The sequence below is a fragment of the Pleurodeles waltl genome, chromosome 2_2 (assembly GCF_031143425.1).
Source record: "Pleurodeles waltl isolate 20211129_DDA chromosome 2_2, aPleWal1.hap1.20221129, whole genome shotgun sequence".
In the NCBI taxonomy this organism is placed as follows: domain Eukaryota; kingdom Metazoa; phylum Chordata; class Amphibia; order Caudata; family Salamandridae; genus Pleurodeles; species Pleurodeles waltl.
Window position 1 is genome coordinate 68851449 of NC_090439.1, and position 24201 is coordinate 68875649.

The 24201-nt window shown below is 45.4% G+C and overlaps 1 protein-coding gene across 1 annotated transcript in view; it reads left to right on the forward strand.

Annotated features, from left to right (window-relative positions):
* The window catches only part of EXOC3 (exocyst complex component 3), a 334614-nt gene extending 310674 nt beyond the window's left edge, over positions 1-23940 (forward strand). The window contains exons 12-13 of the mRNA XM_069219462.1: positions 3753-3880; positions 23201-23940. Coding sequence (XP_069075563.1) covers positions 3753-3880; positions 23201-23372 — 300 coding nt within the window. The 3' untranslated portion in view covers positions 23373-23940. The remainder of the gene's footprint in view (positions 1-3752; positions 3881-23200) is intronic.
* Positions 23941-24201: the final 261 nt, after the last annotated feature.

Below are 24201 nucleotides of genomic sequence, written 5' to 3' on the forward strand. Positions count from 1 at the left end.
ACCTAGCATGTCAAGCGTGTGCTGCGATGCCTGACTACATCAGAGCAGGTTTTTTAAATTTTTACCACACATACTGGTTGGATTTGGCACGAGGGCGAGTGATGGTTCAGTAGATCAAATTTTATTAACAAGAGATTTCACCAAAATGAAATGCACTGTTAATAACTGAAAGGCCACAAAACCGAACCAATGACTCACAGCTTGTAAAGCTGTGACAAGGCTCCAACCGTTTTACAGTCCATTCACACACCTTTTATATATACCATGCACAAGACCATTCACGGCGCTAGCTGCTGGCCCAGCACATTACAACACTCGCATCAACAGACAGCAGCATTCAAGGGCCCATCACTTTTATGCACCCATATGCCTGACACAGCAATCACACCAGCTGATTAGAGTGTGTGGACTGGTGTTTGGTTAGCAATGTGTTGCAGTGGCCAACAGAAAGTCACTATTTACACCGCCAGCCAAGCGCCACTCCACGCACACCCCCAGCCAAGCGCCACTCCATGTACACCGCCATCACTTTTTTTTTTGTTTAAACAGCAAATAAACCACAAACTAATTAGAAATCGGTACAAAACTACAAACACAAAAACACTAACTAAATACATGACAGTAATGCCAACCATGAAACTGAACATATGAAAATGTAAAACAGGCTGTTTATGCTCATGGTAGTTTCCAATAATGTTTTTGAGTGTGGTAACTCCTGAAACAACCACCCACACACAGCCCAGGCTTTGAAGGGCAATAAGGGCAGTACATCCTAGCCTCCTTCCAGATAACTCTTCGTGCACGGAATCTACATCTCTTAGCAGGAAAGTCTTTTTTGGCCGTGGAAGGAATGTGCTCAGCAAAGTGACGATCTTTCAATCTAGCCACATCCTCCACTACTGCTTCTCTAGGAATTCTTGCCTGTTCCAGCACAACAAGCCTTGTTATGACAGACTCCTGAAATTTCACAAATGTCATCCTTGACTCTGGAGAACTATTTTTGAACACAACAAAAGCATTAAAAGTTGCCAAGTAGAACAAGTGAACCGCTAATTTCTTATACCAAACATAAGCCTTACGAGCAGCAGTGTCAAGTTCCAACCTCTGATCTACCCTATCAACATCACCCATGTGCTTATTGTAGTCTAAAATGCACACAGGTTTGTGCACTTCAGCAACTTGACCCCAAACAGCCACAGGTGAAGTACTCTCATCATGGATGGTAATTAGCCTGTAGACATCCATCCTGTCTGCAAATTTCAGTGCTAGCAGCTCATCATTCCGCAGGGCACTGCACTGTCCTGTCTCAAGTTTTTTTACAGACAAGCTGTCTTGGATAGCCTTTCCGGTTAGAGCGAATTGTGCCACAGCAACAGTGTCCACTCTGAACAATTCCTTGAACAACTGTAATCCAGTGTTGAAGTTATCTACATACAAATGGCGACCTTTGTTAAACAGTTGTCTACCAAGATCCCACACAATTTTCTCGCTAACTCCAAAAGTGGACGGACAACCGGGGGGGTTCAATACTGGAATTCCTACCAGTGTAGACCCGGAAATGATAAAAAATACCCTGTACTACTTTCAGACAGCATATACAATTTAATTCCATACCGTGCCCTCGTGCAAGGAATGTACTGCCTAAAAACCAAACGACCCTTGAACAGGACCAAGGGCTCATCTACAGATAATTCTTTGCCTGGAACATAGACCTCTGAAAAACAATCTACAAAATGATCAAGGACAGGTTTAATCTTAAAAAGACGGTCAGATTCAGGGTGACCTTGTGGCAAGGCTAAAGCATTATCAGCAAAATGCAGCATCCGAAGAAGAATCTCATACCGGTTACGACTCATGGTTGCAGGATATATAGCAGTTGACATCAAGGGTCTAGTAGACCACTTAGAAGCCAGTGATGACTTCCTTATCAGCCCCATCAAAAAATTAAACCCAAGAACTTTTTCAACTCTTCCAGATTTGTGGGACTCCACCGGCTAGCTCTAGATTGTGGCCTAAGTCTGGCAGCGTTGTCCCTCAAATACTGCTCTGCATACAAATTAGTCTGCTCAACAATCTTGTGCTGCACAGTGAAGATTCTGACTGTACTTCTGCTCTGTGCTGAAGATGCAGTCTCTGTGCTTGCACGTAGAACGCCACATCACAATGCATGCATGCCTGCTTTGAGAGCAAATGTACAAAGAATTATTCAAAGTTGATGTGGCATCTAGGTCAGTTAGAGGATGGTGTGAGGCCTTGGAAAGGGGAATGTTTGAGTGGTGGGTGATTCCCAGTAGCCTACTCCCTAGGTATATGTGAAGATGTTAAATTATAATATTATTATGTTCTATGAATAGAACATTAATAAAAAATAAAATTGCCTTCTTGTCAATAATAGAAGGATTTTCCTTTCCTAACAGAAAATTGAGGGAGGGGCTGTGTTCTCTCTACTGCTTTGGTGGTGTTACCACTAAGTTAACTACGCTATTTTCAGACACACTCAGTGCAACATTAATCATGGGGCTATGCCTTAGTGACACCTTTAGATCCTGTATCAAATATTTTGTAAAACAATCACTGCTGCACTTCCCCTGTCAGACTCAACCTGCTCTTTGCATGAAAAGTTGAGTGGTACGACCATTCTTTCAGGTTACTTTGTGTCCCTTTTTTATTTGGGTACAGGTCTAAACCAATTTTATGTGTCTGTATATCCTGACAAAACCAGGTGCTTACTCAGGAGCAGTAATGCTGCTACTCTCGCCTAAATGTGACATGTAAGGAACCTACTGAACAAGTTCAGTTCTGCACATTTGTAATATGTACCAGACTTAAACATGAAACTGATAAACTTAGTACAAAATTGTTAGTGGGAACTGACCCAAGCAACCCTAGCATGGAAACCCTAAAAGGCCCCGGATTTAAGATCAAAATGTGGAAGTATGCAAGAGTGTATTATGCATACTACAAGTGTATATACTGCACATAAATACGATTGAGTGGTTAAATTACTGCAACTTAATTGTGCGAGCTGCAACACTGTTTCATAAAGAGGGGAAAATGAATGGGTTCAATAAAATGCAAAGTAAAGCAAATTTACACAGCTGGTGATCATTTTATTTAAGGCCAAATTTCAAATTATGCTTGGGAACTCAGTTTTATTAGGTGGGTTTACATTAACCCAGTTTATGGATATTGTTTTCTTCAGTAAGCATGTTTTTGCACAATGTCCATGCATTGATACTGTGAAATGTTAAAACAAGGGCCAACAGCAAATGCCTTAATCAGCTCAAATGTTGAACCGAAGACCCTTGATTGTACTGATTTTGCATATTTTTTTCCAAAATATGTTGTCCAGTTTAAACAACTTGTGCCATGACTATCCAAGATTATGAAGCGTGCTTCTAAGGCAACTTATTTGTGTTACACTTTCCAAATTGTGTAAGTTTTTTATATTTCCTTAGAAAATAATGTAACTGTTGATTCAAGTATTTATCTGCTTTTCTAAAAGGATACCATTAACTAATATGTATTTTCCTGTTGCTCAAAAATGTTTTCCACCATTTTCTAGTGGGTTTAAATCCCATGTATTTATTGTCTTCTAATAAAGTTTCAACTGGAATGCAAAGCTTTTGGGTTTGGATGTTGGAAATCATTGTGATTTCTCTAAGGATCACTGTGCTAATTCACCATCAATTTTGGGAGCGAGGGAAATGGTTTTTATTAAAACATTATTTTTTTTGTATTTGTTCCAATAGGGATTTGATGAAGACACAGATAGGCTCTGCGATACGATCACGGCTATTGCCGAAGTACTGAAACTCACTGATCCATCATTGTTATACCTGGAAGTCTCCACACTTGTCAGTAAATATCCTGATATCAGGTAATGCCCTCAGAGGTCTCATCATGTAGCTCTGTCTCTGGAGTCTTAAGCTATTAAAACATAAATCTGATTTTAACTAAGTAGGTGGGCCTAAAGTAATTTTGAGCATGGTTTTCCAATGATATTTCTTTATTGAGGACAAACAGTTGTGCTAGAGGAACAGGTAAACAGCTACGCAGTTCAAAAATGTTAATTTTCCAATTTAGATTTAACTTTTCTGTCTGTGCTGTAGGTTTGTGTGTGGATAGCTAGTGCCATAAGAAAATATGTTCAAAGGCGCTAAAGCATTTTTGGCGAGGTTGGGCATTGATATTTATTGATCCCTCTTTGTCTTTTAATTCTCCTTACATTAATGCTATCCCCATTTGTCCCAACTTCTTGACAACAAAGTAGGTACAGTAGCAAAAGGCTGAGTGGTTTAACTTAAACATCGTTTTAGTGTATGCGGCAAACAAGCCTACTTCACCCACCACAGCATTTCATGCACCTGTCTAAAGTTGGTTGTCAAAACTTCAGAACAGTTAATGGGATGACTGAGTTAAGTATTTGACTGGCATTTATGTAACTTCTGCGCACTAAAATGAATTTCCCTCATTCTCTTAGAGTATTCAGTTCTGACTATGTAGTTGCTTCACGGCCCAAAAACAGAATCTGAAGATGGCGGAAACAAAGGGCTTTGGATCTTTATAATCATGAGTCCTGCAGACTCAGTCCATCGTCAGTGCGCAAAACATTAGAACAAAAAGGTTATTTGCCAAACACTAGGTAGTGATATAATGCACAATCTGTTTATCTAGGATAGACTTAACCTGCAAAACCATAGTACAGATTATGAACTTACCCTTTCTGTTTAGCCAAGTGCTTAATTTGTAAATAAAAAGGTGCCAGTGCCCAAAGCCCTCCTCTGCTGCAGTTAAATGTGTGAACACGGAATACTGAGGCAGCGTAATCCTGAACCCATCTCGGGCCTCTGCAATCCATGTAAAGCCACTCCCGACCCCTTCAGCTCATTCTTGCAGCTTTCTGTTTTCTCCCTTTGTGACGCTTTTTTGTTTTTCCTTCCTCCGTCTTTCCCATGTGTGTCTTTTGCCCGCAGCAAATGCTTGAGGCAAAAGAGCAAGCCCCGGCCCTCAAAAATAAGTGCCGGTGCTCAGCACCGGAAACAACAAGCACAAATTAAGCACTGGTTTAGCTCTGTTTTTGCCTTGCTAGTCCTTTCCTTCATTTATTTCCTTCCGATGTTTGTACTGCCAGATAGGAAGTTAATTTCTTTCTTTAGCTTTTCTAGTATGACGGGCTAATACTTAACAACTTTCGTGCAATTGCCATCGGAGTGTCAATACTGTCTAAGGCCCTGACTGTGCACCGACAAAGGGCACATAGCCAGAGCTTATAAATTTCATTAGATAAAAAAAAAAAGCAGTATGGGGGTGTTAAAGGCAGATAAGTATATATATAATTCGTTGGAAATCATGGCTATACATTTGTTAAGTACAGTGTGACAAGTATATGATTCTCCAAACCAAATGTTGAGAATGTGGTCCAAAATTAGAGAAAAACTATAGCAAAAAGAGGATCGTGGGATTAAAGAGTAAAGGGAGTAAGGAGAGTATAGGGGTAAGATTTGAGGGCTAGTGATGGGAGGTGTGGCCTCCTTGGTTTGTTGAGTGCGATAGTGTGTGGGTATATTGTTTGTGTGGTAAGACAGTAGGTCTAATTGGATCCTATTATAATTGGTTCTAGTTTGTGAGTAATTAATACAGTACATCTTACTATTCTATGGTGGTTTCTGGAAGCAGATATATTTGTTGAGTTTTTGCCATTTTGTTTAATAAAGTTTAATTCTAGCTACTTGTAAAGGTGTTATCAGCTCCTCTGATAGATGGTGCCCAAGCCCATCATGAGTGCATTGAGAGCTGTTTGAGGTCTCAATTTGTAACCTCTCTTTGAAAGTTAATTCAAAACCGGAACATTCATATTGCAAACAGGAGATCAATGTTAGCTGAATTAAAAGCTTCAAACACCTGAGCTTAGTCACTGCTCGTTGTTTAATTAGCAGTCTGTTTGTGGATGTTAATCAAAACTTGAACATTTAAAATATAATCAGGCCCTTTTTAAGCTGGGCCGACCACTGAAGCATTGACTTCCCCTTTAAGAAGGCCAGTACACCCCCAGGTAGACAGTGGAGCTAAGTCACCAAAGCCCAGCTCACAGATGCCCTCAGCCACTCTCCCCACGGATGTCACAAACGCAAATGACTAAGCTCGCAACCTGCACCGCTGGATTGCAGAATGCACCAACACCGTAGCCCCCCTCAGAAAACCTGCCAAAAAACAAGCACCGGAGGTTCACGACAGAACTCCAAGAACCGAAACGCAACTGCAGACGACTGGAATAAAAATGGAGGAACTGCAAAGAAACCGCAGATCGCATAGCCTACAAAGACACAATCACCATGCACCACCAGCACATCGGAGCCTTCAAGAAAGCTGCCATTCAAGAATGCATTTGCACCAATGCACACATCAGCAAGGAGCTACTCGCCATAATCAAGGAATTCAAAAACCCTGGACCAGACACCTCAGACACCCCCTCCCCCTTGCCTTCCCTCTCAAGACCTCTGTGACAAACATGCCTCCTTTTCCCACTGGAAATTCTTGGACATATACAAAGGAATCAAAAACCAACCCCCCTCCCCTCGCCCCCCTCCAAGGACCCCACGCTACAGACCCTGAACCACTGGACCCCTATCTCCACAGAGGACACCCAGAAACTCATGAACGCCATTCATTCAGGGCAGCTTCGGACCCATGCCCACGTCACATACTTCAACCTGGCCAGCACCAGCATTGCACCAGAGCTCTGCTGGGCAATAAACCGCCACCTTCCCATCTAAATGGAAGCACGCAGACATCAACCCGCTCCTTAAGAAACCCTCCATCGACCCAAGAGAGATGAAAAGCTACAGACCCATCTCACTGCTCCCCTTTCCAACCAAGATAACAGAAAAGACCATCAACATACAACTGATGGAGTTTCTCAAATCAAACCACATTCTGGGCCCTTCACAGTCTGGATTCAGGAGCACCCACATGGCTGAAACAGCCCTGCTCGCAGCCACAGACGACATCCGCGCGATACTGTGCCATAGAGACACAGCCGCCCTCGTCCTCCTCAACCTCTCCGCCACGTTCGACACAGTCTCCCACTCCACCCTCTGCACCAGACTCCACAACGCTGGCATCTGACGCAAAGCACTTGAATGGATTTGATCCTTCCTGACCGGAAGAGCCCAGTGTGTCAGTCTCCCACCATACACTTCGGCACCCAAAGAATCATGCTGTGGAGTACACCAGGGATCCTCACTAAGCCCAACCCTCTTCAACATCTACATGGCCCACTCGCTAAGATCGTCAGACAGCACAGACTAAACATTGTCTCTAATGCCCTTGACACCCATCTGATCCTCTCCCTGACCAACTACCCATCAACAGCCAAGAGAAATTTACTCAACGGCATGAGAGAAGTCACTGCCTGGATGGAACCAGTTGCCTCAGGCTCAGCTCGGACAAGACAAAGATCCTGATACTCTGCTCCATTGCCTCTGCCTGGGACGACTCCTGGTCGCTAGCCACCCTGGGAAACGCCCCCACGACCACACATGCAACCTGGGCATCATCCTGGACTCAACGCTTTCCATGCCCCGTCAAGTCAACGCTGTCTCTTCAGCCTGCTTCCACACCTTGCGGCTCCTTCGAAAGATCTTAATGTGGATCCCCACTGAGACTAGAAGGATAGTCACCCACGCCCAGGTCAGCAAATTATTGGACTATGGCAACATACTCTACGCCTGCATCACCAAGAAGCTACAAGCAAGACTACAGAACACAGCAGTCAGACTCATCCTGGACATCCACTGCCACAACCACATCTCTGCCCACCTCAGATACCTCTACTGGCTCCAGGTTGACAAAAGCACCACCTTCAAGCTACTGACGCTCACTTGTAAGGCACTTCAAAACATCGGACCAGACTACCTCAACCACCGCCTGACCTTCTACACCCTCAGTAGGCAACTCCGATCCTCCCATCTCTCCCTCACCGCCATCCCCAGAATCAAGAAAAGCACAGCTGGAGGGAGATCCTTCTCCCACCTCGCAGCCCCTTCATGGAACACACTCCCACTCAAACAGGCTGAATCACTTAAGCAATTCAGGAAGGATCTCAAGACCTGAACTAGTTCCTACATCTAATATGAGGTCCAGGGTGTGCGATAGAGTTATTTTGACAGGAAATTCAGTCCAAATCTCCCATGATGTCCTGGACACGGTTGCATTTTGAAGGAACTGTCCTGGGCCCAGTTGGGCCCCCCTTTCCTGCTGTGAACAGGTCCACTAAAGTCTAGCACCCTTTCTCAAGCTACTTACTCAGTCATCTGCTCTTGCGGCTGTTGAAGTGGTTTTGACCACCACATGTTTAACAGCCTGGCTTATGGGGGGTTCAGGGTATGCTTAACAGCCTCTTCCCAGGTGCTCAAGATCTGCCTCACTATGAAAGGGGTCTCCTTCTGTCTGAGAGAACCACTCCTAAGACATCCAGAGGGCACGTCTCTGTTCACTTAACTCTCCATTAAATTATTTTCCCAGTTCCAGCTCTCAGCGCACCAGAGTGCTGCATGCTGGAAGAGCCCAGCAAAATATTACATCTGTAAATAAGCAGGCCCAGTCCGGCTGACTCCTTGTCCTGCTTCACTAGACTAATCCTGAAAATGTTGAACTCCAAAAATATTGATCTAGTTAATAAACTCAGAGTTTTGCAGGGTGTACAGGTATCTGTGTAAGAGAACTATCTTACTGAGTGCTATCTTGCCCATAACCGAGATCGGCAGAGTATGCCAAAATTGTACTCACTCGTTTAGGTCTTGCATTACTCTACTCATTTTATGCGCATACTGTGATTCTAGGGTGTGCGCTGTCTGCTTGCCTAATTATATAAATGTCTGCGTCTCCCATGGCATTGCCACCTGAGGGAGGTTCTGCAGATCTCTACCGATCAGTCCAGCAAGAGGGAAAAGTATTTTTTTGTTAATTAACATAAAGTCCAGAGGCAGCACCAAATTTATCTAGTGCCTGTAAGAGAATTAGAACAGACGCACTAGGGTGCCTCTAGCTGACAAGCTTGTTATCTGCATACACTGCCTCACTATGTGTACCATTCCCCACTCTTATTCCGCAGTACCTCAGTACACTCCTGAGGTATATGGCCAATGGTGCCATCATCAGGTCAAATTATAAGAGTGATAGGGTCCAACCCTGTCTTGTACCCTTATCTACCTCCCACTTTTCTGGTACCAGTCCCCCGGTGCACACCCATACCACAGGTTTTCTGCACAAAGGTCTATACCCATCCACTGAATTGCAGTTCCATCCCCATTCTCCCAAGCACCATCCAGAGATAATTCCATCGCTTCGCCTAGGATCTTGTGCATACCATGAGAAAGTCTCCTCAGATTCAAGTGAGTTCCCTTACCTGGCATTAGTCTGTGTACCCCATAAGTTTGATGAAATTCTGATGGCAGGCCATTAGTGTCCGGGGCCCTCCATCACAGCATACTCTTGAGAGGTTCAAGCAGTTCCTCACCCTGCATTTCAGCCTCCAGCTCAGAACTATGTGCTCTCTCTGATATTGGGATTTCTACCATGTCTAAGAAATCACTTAATTGTTTCACAGACTGTGTAGCTGGTTCTCTTCAGAACGCTGCCAGATGTGTACAAAGCAGCTTATAGATGCCTGATTCAGTCGGCCGAAAAGTTCCATCTAGCTGAGCCAGTGCCAGTATCCCACTGTTATCTAAACTATCCCATATATCTTCCACTCGCAGGTAAAGGGACAGATGCTCAGTGCACTCCCCGGGCTCATTAAAGGCTCCGCAGGTCGTTTTCACAGTCGTTCTGCTTCCTTTCCAAGTGGGAGCCTGTAACATAGATCTTCCTGAGAGACTCCCTCCTTGTCACCTCCATTAGGTCCTGTATCTAGTCGTTGACAACAACTATATAAAAAAAAAAAAAGAAAAAAAAAAGTGTGTCAGCTCCACCCCCAGTTCTGTCTGCAGTGCCTCCGATTTAAGCCTTCAGAGTGGAACACAGGATCTTGCCCTTCGCTTATCATTTTACTTTCAACAAGGAATGATCAGACAGAAACCATGCCAAATATCATGCCTCGCTTATTGTGTCCACAAGCACGGGGGAAATTAGGAATCTTTCAAGTTTACTATACGTATTGTGAGCCTCAGTATCGAGTGGGAATCAGCGTACCCTATAGCACTTCACATATGTGTTCAGGCCGCATAAACTCCATGAGGCCATTTTAAGGGAACTCAACATCCCATCTCAAATTGCTTTGTTCTGTCGCACCACTTCCCCACCAGTTTATACAGTTATGCATCACACTCACTGACTAGGATTGCACCAAACATTCTGCAATTAGGTCTGAATGCTTATTAATATATTTTTAAACCTTTATTTTAATTTTGATATGAAACAACTTTGCATCATTGATAAACGAAACCAAAGTGTACAGCAGGTAAATAAGGGAATAATACCAGACCGTGTTACATGAGTTTCCATATCCTGTCCAGTTCAAGAACATCAGTTGCACGACAGTGCCTCCACCCCCCAATGCCAGGGGAGCCCTCTCAGCAAAGATCTAATAATATGAGTCACCACTGTTTAAAGCAGGGTCTAGGGCTCTGAAGCTCACACGTCTCTTCATGTAAGGGCACCCCCCCTCTCCCTCCCACCTTATCATCCCTCATACTGAGTTTCATGTGAATCTGTTCTGCTAGCATCCATTCCTCTACATCCTTATGCCAGTATTTTATCTCCAGGGCACGATGTCCCATCCAGGTAATGACCACCCTAAGCCTAGCGAGAACCAGTGGCAGCTGCAAGACTTTTATGCCTTCTTGCGGCCTTTGGTCCGCCTTATGTTCCACAGTAAACAAAACTGTGGTGTGACTGTGGCCTGCCTTGAAGTGATGCATGTGAGTTTCCCCACCACCCTAACATCCTGTACTTTATGGCACTCCCAGGCTAGAAGAAGGAGATCAGCCCCCTGGACCCACAACAGGGGCATTCATCAGACTGAGTCCGGGATATCTGTTGTAGGGACAGGTAGGAGTGATGTAAAAAGTTGTATTGAACCAGCTTAAAAAGGGGCATTACTCAAGACGGTCTTTGTGAGGACACCGAAAAGGGCACAGTCCACATCCTCCATGGGGACCTCTAGGTCCTCCTATCAGGCCACCTGGACCCACAATGGGCCAACAGCAGTGTCCATCCTCAATGCTTTGTATACCAGGAATGTCGGATGCCATCCAGAAACACAAAACAGTAGGGTCCCCAGAGCGTCTGACGCTACTGGTGCCACCGGAAAGGAAGTTCAGGTCTGCCTGGCTAGGTCCGCCAGGCCAGCATAGTGCAGGAGGGGGCCCAGCCCCAGTGCAAACTCCACCTGCACATTTTCAAACGAGATAAAGTACTCATTGGGGTTTAAACCCACCAATAACTCACAATCTCCAACCCTCCATACATGAAATGACATATTTTTGGCAATCTGTCGGATCGGCACCAATATCCACATCAGCAGCTCTCGGTAAAAGGGGGCATGTCTCAGCACAACTGCTACTAGCTTGTGCCATGTAAGAGCCGTCTGCTTAACCACGAACGGTGTACTGCCCAGGGCTCTGGAGCCCCCCATCAATATCGACAAGAGCTGCCCAGCATTGACTGCCGTCGCCAGCATGTGCTTTTCCCAGTTGTCTTCAGTCTCCAGCCAGCATAAGGCATACTGCGTTTCCGTGGCATAATAATAAAATTCGAGCCGCAGCACTTCCAGTCCACCCTCCTCTTATTGCTTGATCTGGGTGGTCAAGACCACCCTGCATCATTTCCCAGCCCAAATAAAGGAAACAAGGATTGTGTACAGCTGTCTGAACACCCTAGCAGGCAGAGAGAATTTTGTATGATGTATTAACAATGCAGTAGGAACACCATCTTGGAGATACCTATTCTGTCCATCAATGATTGCGGGAACGTATTCCAAAAGGTGCTGAGGCTCACAGTGAGTCTGTCACCCTCCCAATTGTGAGGCTCATCTGTTGTGCCCTGTCGTGTGCCACCATGATTCACAGACCACAGAAATCATCCAGCTCCCAGTGCAGACCGATGTCTGGTAGGTGCTCCGACTTAATATGGTTGATCCACAGCACCAAAGGGGCCCAAAGTCATCCAAAAGGCACAACAGCATCTCGAGGAATTACTAGGGGGGATCTAAGATAAAACATAGGGGGCAGCCCTCGTGTGTCCCCTTGCTCAAAGCCCAATCCCCACCTGCATTCTGACCCTAGGATAGGTGTAGAGCAGCCTAATCCAGCCTCAGAACTGGGGCCTGAACCCCATGACCCAGAGGACCTCGAGCAAATACCCCCAATCAGTGGTATAACAAAAGCCTTTTCCAGATGAATAGAAACCAGGGCTATTTTGTCTCTGCAGCTCTCACTCTCGTGCATCACTTGTGACAAACGCCTAAGGTTCACCCCAGTGTTGCATCCTGGGATAATCCTGCACTGGTCCTCATGGGGTCCAAACGATTGGCTGCTTGTGTAGGACCTTCACGTCTGAATTGATCATAGTAAGCGTTTCTGCTGTAGGGTCAGTCATATCCCTGCCAAGTTTCAGCAGCCTGCATATGACACTCTCTCTCATGGTGGGTGGCAATACCCCCGCCTCTTTTGCATCCAGAAAGACCTCAAGCAGGCCCTGGTTGACCATGGACAAAAACTCCACTCATCCCTGCCATGCCTTGGAGCGCTGTTGCATAGGCAGCACCATACGCACTTCCACATGGTCAATGGCAGAGTCATGGTCCTCAGCCGCAGCCTCCCTAATTCTCAGAAATTCCAGGCCCTCTAGAAATATCCTATAAAGGTTCTGCGCAACCCGGGGATCCGCCCTATACACAGTGCCCCAGCTGTCTTCCATGTTGTCCGTCAAGTCCCAGCACAGCGATTCCCTTTCCACAGCGTCTGTGAGTGTCTCTGCCGTTAGCCTCCATGCCGCTCCCCTCCGTCCAAAGACACCCCCACTTCACCATACGGCAGACTGGTGAATGAGCTAGGAGGAACCCGGCTAGGTGTGTCACAGCAGCGCAGTCCGCTACAGTGGAGCCTCCCACCAGTATCCTGTCCAGCCTACAGTGCATACTATGAGTTAGGGAGTGGCGTGTATGCCACAGATCTGCAAGCTGCAAATTGTCCATGACCTCTCTAAAAGTGTTAGTCATTTGGGGTTTGGTAACCTCCCTGGGTGGCATCCTATTGAGGCCACAGTCCAGCACACAATTATAGTCCCCCCAACCAGAAAATGGGTGTGTCTGCGTCCTGCGTAACCAGATCTTGCATTGCAAGAAAAAGCATGGGTCATCTACATATGGGGCATACGTGTTAAGCACTGTCACTGCCGTCCCATCCAGTGCACCCTGTAGCAACACATACCTACCCTCCACATCAACCTCAGCTTATGAGAAGAAGGGTGTGCCCGTGGCCACGCACGTCAGCACCCCAGGTGTATTTAGAGTAGGAGGAATGAAAAACTTGACCCTGCTATTTCTGGGCCAGTTTTGCGGCCCCGGCATCGTCCAGGTGAGTCTCTTGCAGTCAGGCTATACTGACCGGTGATCACCCTGTATCTTTTTGTGTAGGAGCCTAGCCATCTGACGTTCCACGTCAGCAGCCTAAAATCACTGTCCATCATCGGAAAATAAAGGCTCTCTTGCAGCACTGGTAAGTTCAATTCCGCACCTCCTTCGAGTCCAGCGTGATCAGCACACAGTCTGTTGCAGGGCCCAACGCACTATCTCTGATCCAGGCCCGGGGGAAGGAGACCTTTCTCCTGATGATCTCCCCGGGTCCTCCTCTCCTCCCACCAGCATGATACTGACTTCCAGAATTGTCATTTGCTGGAAGCCCCAAGGGCCAGCATCCCAACAGTCACTTCTAGCGCGGTCACATGTGAGACCTCAACTGGGTGCAGTCTGAAGGCCCCCATGTACTCCTGCTGGGGCAGAGCGCTGCTGACTTTTATCACATTTCCAGCCACTCCCAAACTTCCTCTGGGTGGTTGCAGAAATGTGCCTTCCCCTGCGAAATGACCTTCAGCCTTGAGGGATACAGGGCAGGTATTTGAGCTGCAATGCTCGCAGTTGTTAACACTTAAGAAGAATTTACTTTGCTTGTGCACCTTCTTGGTGTAGGCCAGGTAGATGGCTATTCTGCTGTTCTCAAACAAGGGCACGGCCTGTTCACTGGAAGCACGCAATATACAGTCTCTGTCATGATAATTCAGCATTCTGGTGATGAAGGCTTTAGTGGGGCCCCTGGGTGGGGGTCGGGAGGTGGCAGGCACCAGAGCCCTTTTCTCCTGTTCAACCACAATGAAGTCTGATAAGCCCCATGACTGAAGCTTCCTCCGCACCCAGTTTTCCAAGAAGACCTGCACTGAGATTTCCTTCACCCTCTCCAGGAACCCCAGCACTCTGATGTTACTGCATTGGGAGCAACCTTCTGCACCTTCCATCCAGCACTCCAAAGCTCACTGGATACTGTGAACAACATAGCTATCTGCCGCTTGAGGGTAGTGACCTCCCCCAGCAATGACTCAATGTTACTCTCAGCTGTTCTGCCCTTGTCTGCCACCTTCCGTAGATCAGCACATAGAAGATTGACATCTGTGGAGACAGTTTTGTCTTTTTGTTCAAGTGCGGTCCGAGAACCATGAATGGCTGCCAGTAGTTCCGCCTGCAAAGGATCCATGTTCCTTTCTGGGTATCCTCCTGCAAATTCCACCCCACCTTGTCTGATGATCCTCTAGGCCGGTTGCTGCAGCTTTGTATACTGTGTGATGGTGTTAGCTGGGTGCAAACGTTCCAACCGCTCCTTTCCCATGGCCTCTCCGCAGGACTGCTGGAGTTCAGCTCTCTGCCTCACTCCAGATCAAAAATTGGGGTAATCAGTGCACCTTCCCAGGGGTTGTCAAAAAGCCCCCCCATCCCATCCCCCCCAGCAGACTTGCCAGCTCTGCCTGCTCGCACACTGGCAGGCTGTAGGCCAGAGGATCTTCGCTCCAGTGATGCTGGGCTTGCCGCCGCTTCAGGTCCAATCACCTCCGCCTGCACCCTTTGTTGTGGCCATACCCCAGGGGGGGAGTAGGTTGGGGTGGGGGGGTGAGAGAGCTATTAGTGATCAAGGCAGCAGGAGGTTGAATGGTCAGAGTGGTTGGGCCGAGAGCTCGGAGACTCACATCCTGGCCACCATGTTACTTGGCCATGCCCCCCCAAGGCATCTATATTTGGTATTGCAACCAAACAATTAACTATTCCTCAAGCACTTCCCCTACCCCTTGGGTAAAACATGCAGCTAAGCCAACTGTGCCTGTCCTTGCATGTTTAACGAAACCGTAAACCCCAAATAGTATTTCCCCACTTTGTTCAAAACCACACCATCCTCTTGATGGTATCAATTCATGGGTAACACTCATAACTCCCAGCACCTGCAAACCAAGTCCCTCAGATGCAGCTGATAGTTGTCTCCAAGAAAGTGCTACTTCACCAAACCTCCCGATTGAAAACCAAATAAATAAATAAAAATGTGGGGGTTGATATTGCGGAGAGGCCCCTTAGCAGCCCTTGTCATCACTGTTGCTCACTGCAGGCCCATAACTAATCTCAAATTCCTACTCATCAGTCATATTGAGCCGCCCCCCTTCAACCACTCTCAGTTACTCCTCAGAGGAGTCCCCTCCCCAGTACCTTTCTCCCCTGCAACCGCACTGAACGGCACTAGATTTTTATATAAACAGCAATGGATGCTGGTATCCTGTTGTGATGGTTTATGGATCAAATCTGTTTATTGTTATTTTTCAAGTTATAAACATCACAAGTGCAGCTAATCTAAGTAATACAATAACAAAGCAATGTTACTTGTCTGGAGGGGAAGAATTAGGCCGCCAAAGTCTTCTAACAAGCATCTTACCCCAGGAGGCCACCCTACAACCTCCTCTGCTTTCTCACACCCCGGATGGGGATGCCCCCAGTCATGTGCTGCAATATGAAGCGTGCTCCATGTGTATTGATACAAAACATGTATAAAGCATGAACAAAACATCAACTTTGTTTCCCCGCGACTGGCATGTCATACAGCCATCACTCAAACCCAGGCCATGTTCCAATGTGATACTGGTCCTCCATAAAGTCTTCACTGCTTACTCACTCCCATTCGCTCAATTCAACTCCAGCACCCTCAGATAGGCCGGACATGTCAATTCTGCGAACTCCGTGGATAATATTTGTAAAAATGGTTGCAAGAGTTCCTTAAAGTCACCACTGCGCTGCTGTGAAGTCAAAGTTAGCTTTTCCATAGCAAGAATGAACCACAGCTTATGAAGCCATGATGTTAATGTCGGGATCTTGTCAGTACCCCACATAGCTAATATCAGCTGCAGTGCCGCATTTAGGGCCAAAGCCATTTGGCGTCCTTTCAATGATCTCAAGGGGAAAGTAAGCGGGTTAGGGAGGCCCAGCAGAGTGTACGCAGGGAGTCTGGGAATCTGAGTATCAAACGCTGCGTCAATAGTGTCTATAATATTCTCCCAATACCGATGAAGCTTAGGGCAATGCCATAGTAGGTGCACAAGCGATCCCCCACACCCCTCCAACAAAGGGTGGACTTAGTGGGACCCCAAGCCTGAATCCTTGCTGGGGTGTAGTACCAATAGGAGGCCACCTTAATTGCTGTCTCTGTGCCTGCCGCATTGTAAGCCGTGTGATGTGTCCTGTAAAAGATGCCCTCCCACTCCTCATCAGACAATTCCCTTTCCAGTTCCCTCTCCCACCGCAGCTGACCCTTAGTCTTAGGTGAACGGGCCTCCCCGTAAGAGACCGTAAAGCTCCGAGATCACCCGTTTATCATCCTTTTTCACTAGGATCCATTTTTCAAACGGTGTTAACAGCCTATCTATTGATGCTCTATTAGCTGCCATCATGGCCCAGTGTCGTATTTGATAGTACATCATCCTGTCCGCCTCTGTTAAGCCATATGTCTCCCTCTTCTGGTCGAAGGAGATCACCCCCTGCTCGTCAAAAAGGTATCCAACCCTTTTGCAGCCCCCTTCATGCCAATGGCGCAGTGCCTCCCGCTGCAGGCCCGGTCCAAAATCAGGGTTCGCACCCAGGTGTGTCATTGGGGATGGGAACGTCGTCAGGCCCAGTCTGCTAGCCACCAGATCCCACACCCTCATTGACACTTCCGTGACCTGGGATGCATACAACCCGCACACTCTGTGGCGGCGCCGGAGCCAGGGCTCCTTCCGTATATGGGAGCCCGCCACCACTTGGTCCAGAAAGCACCAATGTTTCTCGGAAGACGGGCGACTCAGCAAAGATGGCCGAAGGCAGTCTCAACAGGTTATTGATATTTCCTGCTGTTTAGGTTCCGGCTCTTGGCATCAGCCTGCAGGGGAGAGGGAGCTCAAGCCGGTACAGCCCCCCACGTACCAAGGGAGGGTAAAATGTTAGAGATCCGGTGTTTCACCATCCTTTGTTTGCCTGGCAAGGAGGGGTACTTTTTATAGCAGACTCTCCCCACACCCAGCATTTATCACGGTCCGATGAACATGCCGGGTTCCAAGATGTGGAACGGGACAAGGCATATTCCATAAGAAGCAGTGGTGGTGAGTTGAAGAGGCAGTGCAGCAGCTTGTGAAGGCATTACATTCTAAGCCCCCTCTCCAGGCCAATCCTCCAGCCATGATCCTCTTTATATTAACTTGCCTCTGCCAGGTAGTTTCTATGTGTCGGGGGGATCCCTAGCACAAACCAAAGGCCCCTTTCTCCACCTTCCGTAACTACGTCTCACCAGGCTGTTACCTCCCACTGTTATACCAGCTCAACAGTTGTTGCTTAGGGGCCCAGAGCAGTTGTGGGTTCAGCTCTAAAAAGGTGGGGGTCTGAGCTGCTTTCCAACACTGCCCTTCCGCCACCAACACAGTCCTCAGCGTTTCTTCACCAGTGACCATTGGGGAGCCAGTGGCGCAGTGCCAACTTGGCTATGTGAATACAGCTACTCCAGGATGTTCACAGGATCAAACAAACAAGACCCTCAGCACTAGCACAGTGCTTGCTAGCTGCCATGTAGCTGACCATGCCACCAAATGCACTCATTCTTGAAATATATATATATATATATATCTTCTCGTCATGATGGACATTTTACAACAGCAAAATACCATTATATCTGCTAGGCCCTTCTGGTTGGGGGGAGGATATAAAGGGATTGTGGGTTTTCCTAGAACTCGAGGTACCCAGAGCCAGTAACTGAGCTGCGCCTTACAATGGTTTCTTGTTGGGTACCTGGAATAGAGCAATTCATATGGTAAAATATAGAGAATAAAAATAGGTATCAAGGAAACCTATTTATTTCCGAAACGGGCACAACATATTTCTTCGCCCATTTCTGAATTTGTGGGTACCCATACTAGCATGTGAATTAAAGACCTTTCTCAAAGCGTCTTCTTTCTTACACCGTATCTTAAATTTGTAAGGCTGAGAAATAGAATTGGTAATAAAACTTGTTCTACTATTGTGTCTTCCCCTATGCCTCCTGATACATAGTAGTACCACACTTACATGGTTAGGCCTCGTGCCTGCGATTAAAAAAAAAAAAGGGCCTAAAACACAACATGGATACACCACATTTTTCCACTGAAGAAGGACACTTTTTCCAAGTGTACCTAGATTTGGATTTTGGGCCTTCGCTCAGCTGGCATTTAGGGAAACCTAGTAAACCTGTATATTTTTTTAAACTAGCCACCTAGGGCAAGTGAGGATGGGGTGACTTGCGTGGCTCTGACCAAGTTGTTACCCAGAATGCCTTGCAAACCTCAAACTTTGACTAAAGTAACACATTTTCTTCGCTTTTCTGTGATGAAAAGTTCTGGAATCTGCGCAGAAGCCACAGACTTCCTTCCACCCAGCATTCCTCTAAGTCTTTTGATACAAATAGAATCTCACTTGTGAGGGGAAACCTAGTGCTCGTGACAGGAAATACCTACATCGCAACATGGACCCATCACATTTTCCCACTGAAATCTGGCCCATTTATTGCACTGTGCTTAGCTGTGGATTTTGGGCTCTAGCTCAGCCGGCTCCTATGGAAACCTAGCAAACCCATACATTTTTGCAAACTAGACACATAGGGCAATCCACTATGGGGTGACTTGCGGGCCTCTGACCAGGCTGTGATACCCAGGATCCCTTGCAAACCTCAAACTTTGACTAATTATGTACATTTTCCTTGCATATCTGTGATGTCAACCTCTGGAATCAACAGGAATCCACAAAATTTCATGCACACTGCCAACCAATGGCCAGTCCACACACCATCACTTTTTTTTTTTAACAAAAAATACAACACAAATCAATTTGAAGGAGATGAAAAACAAACTATGACTACAGACACAACAGGTCTAATTAAGTACATCAAACTACCAACTGTGACACTAAACAAAAATTATAAAAAGATACAGACCAGTCAGTTCACTTTTATGTTCACCGTTGCTCCCAATACTTCAGTTGCGTGTGGTATGAGTTAAAACATGTATGCATAAAAGGCCCAGGATTAAAAGGACATACAGGGCAGTGCATACGACTCTCTTTCCACACTCCTCTTCGGACACAGTCTCTACATCTCCTACAGGAAAAGGCTTTTTTTTGATGTAGGAGTAATGTGATCAAGAAAGTGGCGATCTTTCAATCTAGCCACATCCTCCACCATTTCAACTCTAGGAACACTTGCCTGTGCTAGTACAATAAGGCTACCTCTTACAGCCTGCCGAAACTGAAAAAAAGTAATCTTTGAATTAGGAGAACAAGTCTTGAACACAACAAAAGGAATGAAGGTTTCCAAAATAAATAAGGGGACAACCACCTTCTTATACCAAATGTATGACTTAAGAACAGCAGTGTACCAACCTCTAATCTACTCTTTCTACACCACTCTTGTGCTTATTTTAGTCTAAAATGCACACAGGTTTGTACACTTTAGCAACTTGACCCCAGGCACAGATGAAGTACTTATCAGCATGTGGGCATTTCTCCTGTCTGAAAAATGACACAGTTACAAGTTCATCACTAAGCAAAGCACTGCACTGCCCCCTTTGAAGATCTTTTTATTTTTTTTATGATACAAGCCCTTTAGGGTAACCATTACAGTTAGGGTTTATTGTGTCACATGCAACATAGTCTCACTTTGAACAATTCTTTGAACAATTGCACCCCATGGTAGAATTGTTCTACGCATAAATGGTGACCTTTTATTTAAAAGTCCTCTACCAAGTTCCCACACAATTTTCTCAGTGACTCAAAAAGTGGACGTACAACAGGTTGGGGGTGTCGATAGAAGAATTCCTACCAGTGTACATCCTGAAATTACAGACGTAAACAGACATATCCAGTAATACTCTTGAATCTAGAGTGGGGCTTAAATCTGGCATTGTTGTCCCTCAAATACTGTTAAGCATACAAATGAACCTGGTAAAAAATCTCATCCAAAAATACATTTTCCATAAACAACTGAAAGAAATTAATAAGCAAAACATTTTCAGTATTGACTTCACACCCTGTGACACCAGTAAAGGCAAGCAGCTCAGGATGCCATGTGTTTGAGGCAACCCAGAGTTCAACACTTCCAAAGGGAAGCTTTTCAGCCCCGGCCGGCAATCCAGATCCCTCCTATTGCACTAACAGCATGTCAGTGTCCTTCTTTAAAAAAGGCACTTTCTTCGAACTGAGTGGCTTCATCATCAGACAATTACTCTCTGACAGAAATTCACTGCCAGAATTTTGAACTTCCTCCTGTGTCTCAGATGTAGAGTCAGTCTCAGAATCATGGTCAGAAGAAGATTAAAAAATCAAACCAACAACCTGCTGAGTAGTAATCCTGTGGTTAGATATAATTGTTACTAATAAAAGTAACACAACAAATAAGTAAACAATAACCAACACTGTAAAATAAGTAATAAACAAACTGTGGTTTTAGCGAACAGAAAGTAAAACTACTGGCATATAGTAATATGGAAGGTCGAGTCAGTCGCTACAAAGCACACAAAGACCTACAAACTCAAAACTGGTACCACTCACTTCCCAGAGGCAGCTAGACTGAGGATCAATTGCACCGACACAGCAAGCACCAATGATATCCCACTAGAAAGGAAAAACAAAAGAAAATTACACACAAAACAACACAATACACATCTTGCACAGATCCAAAGAGAATTTGACACACAATAAAACAGAAGCTAAATATGCTGCAATTATTATACCATTGAAAAAACACACTCATGCAGGGCAATGATACTTTTTAAAAGTAAACAGTACAATAAACATTTTCTTACCAAACACGTGAAGATCACAACTGCAAATTATGCCAAACAAAACGGTTAACCTTATAAAATACTATGGAATCTGACCCGTCAGCCACACACATCACCAGCCAGAGGCCAGTACACACACACCACCAGAAAAATCCCCAGTCTACACACACCACCAGCAAAATCCCCAGTCCACACACACCATCAGTCCAACGCCAGTCCACACACACTGCCAATGAAACACCAGTCCACACACGCCATCAGCCAAACTCCAGTTCACACAAACACAGAAACTTATTCCTGGGTGTCTAGTGGTTTTCTGTCTACCCTCACCCTACCCCCCCCCCCCCACCTCCACCCCCAGGGGCAGATTGAAATACAAAAATTGCTTAATCTCTGGTGTCTAGTGGCTTTTTGCACCCTTCCCCCCCATGGGGCAGATGGACCTGAAAATATAGCTGATCTGCCCCCATGGGGACAGAATACAGCCAAGATATTGCCCACATGATGGTGAGTGACCGTTGCCCGGTTGGCAACCCCTTGACATGCAGATAACTTAATCCCTGTTGTCTAGTGGTTTTCTGCCCCGGCCTCAAATTATAGCCAGTCTGCCCAAGGGAGGCAGAAAACGGCCAAAATATTATCCCCATTAATGGAGAGCAACCCTTGCCCAGCAGGTCACTCCCCAAAAGAAAATCCCTGGTGATTAGTGGGTGCACTCTTGCTGCACGATTGCGGCCCCATCTGTAATCCCACCGCAGTAATGTATTGTAGAGAGAAACCGGGAGAAAGGAAAAACATTTTCCTTTCCCCCCCATGCCTCTCTGCCCTCTCCAACCCCTCCCAAGACGTAAAACGAATCTTCATCCTGGACGCGTTTTGATGTGTGGGCGCTGATGTCATCAGATCACTGGGGATAGAGCCAGGGGTGGCAGCAGAAGCTCTTTTGCTGCCATCCCTGGTTGGGGTATGTTATGAGGGGAGGCACATGGAGGGAGTGCTAGCGCTTCCCTCATGTCTGGGTGCTAGGACAGCATGGAGCCCTCCTCTGCACACACCCACCGTCATCCGCAACAATGGGTTAAGGAAATGTGAATGTTTATGATTAAACAAAATAAAGTAACACTAATTAAAAATGAGGTTAGAAATGTGGGTTAGCATAAGGTTTAAAAATAGTTTTGGATATGGTTAGAGAGGTTGGGGTAAAGCTTACTGCTATGGGTAAGGCTATGATTAGGATGGAGGTTATCATTTGAATTAAGATTAATAGTTTTTGGTAAATTGGAACGGTTTGGATTGGGTGAGGGATTAGTTGAGGGGGTGGGGAGCCATATTTTCGACGTTATGGTATTGTGCACTGTGGTTAATCTAACAGAATAAAAGAATATATATATTTCTTGATTATGTAGAAGTTATTGTGTTTTTATCATGCCATTATTTATTTTTCACATAAATACAAAAATCCACCAGACAGGTAGATTTTCCCACATAAGTGTGCTTTGCACTTCACTGAATTAGATTCTGTAAATCAGGACATGGAACACTGAATTGCACGTTGGGGGCACATTTAAGTTCTACTTTCAAGCTCTAAAGCCTTTATTATTCTGGCCATGGGATAGTCAGCATGTTTGGGCCCTCATTACGAGTTACTTGGAGCAACAAGGCGTGGTTTAACATACAACTCCAAGGTAAGACCGTGTCCATCGTTTGCTGGTGCTACCTGAACGATCGTGGATAAATCTGACTGCCGTAGAGGTATTTTATGAGAACTGTGGAGTTCCTTTGTATGAGGACCGTTTTCAAAAAGGTTTTCCAGTTAATGTTCTGTTTTACTTTACAGGGATGAACACATTGCAGCTTTGCTGGTAGTACGAGGGGATGCCACCAGGGAATTGAAGCAGACCATAATTGAAACGTTGAACCAACGATCAAGCCACCAGAATCCAAATGGTGTGTCCATTTTCAAAGAGATTTCTGTCTCAACTATGAGTGTGCCAAAACTTCTGAAGTAACTGCGGCTATCTACAGCTTCTTATTAAATGTCAAAAACAGGTTTTCACCTAGGCCCTCCCTAGTTGGGGCATGGCAGGAAGGACTAACGCCCGTACGCTCGCTATTGTATGTTTTTTCTGTAAACTGCCGACTGCATTCGTAGACATAGTTGTGCAAATATTTTTGCCAGAGTTGGGCGTCGTGGTTGCATGAGGAATTAGAATTGTCTGAGAGCCACTGCAGTCTCTTCCGTCGTTTACCTAATACGATATTTGAAACCCATCAGAATTCTTATTCATAAAAGATGAAATGTACTTTGTACAAGCACTTAAACATCTATAGCTCCTGTGGGCTGTAACAAATAGTTTCGAAATTCATAAATATGTATTCTCAGTTCTAAATCGGGTGGATAAACGGAAAACAACATTTTAGATTTACTATTACGCATTTGATACACAGGGAACTGTTTTGTGCAGAAGCAATTTTTTAAAGGGACTTTTCATTCTTATAAATTGGACTGTATTTGAAGCACGACCTGTTAAATAAATTTAAATGTTGTTCAATAAATGTTTTTTTTGTTCTGAAGAACTGGTACTGAGTCCTTAGTTTTAGTAGTCTGTGTATATTATTTCACTTAATTAAGATGGCGTTTAAAAGGACCTCTTATTAGTAGTGTCATATCAAATATGCTGCGTATTCGACAGAACACTTTAACAACATGAAGCATTGGTAATACTAATTGTTTTAATTTGTGCACAGTGAAAAGATGCACGCAGAAGAGGAAATATGTAACGAGGCAGTAATGAATGTTGATTTGCCAAACTCTAGGAATTTTGCACCTCTGTTGCA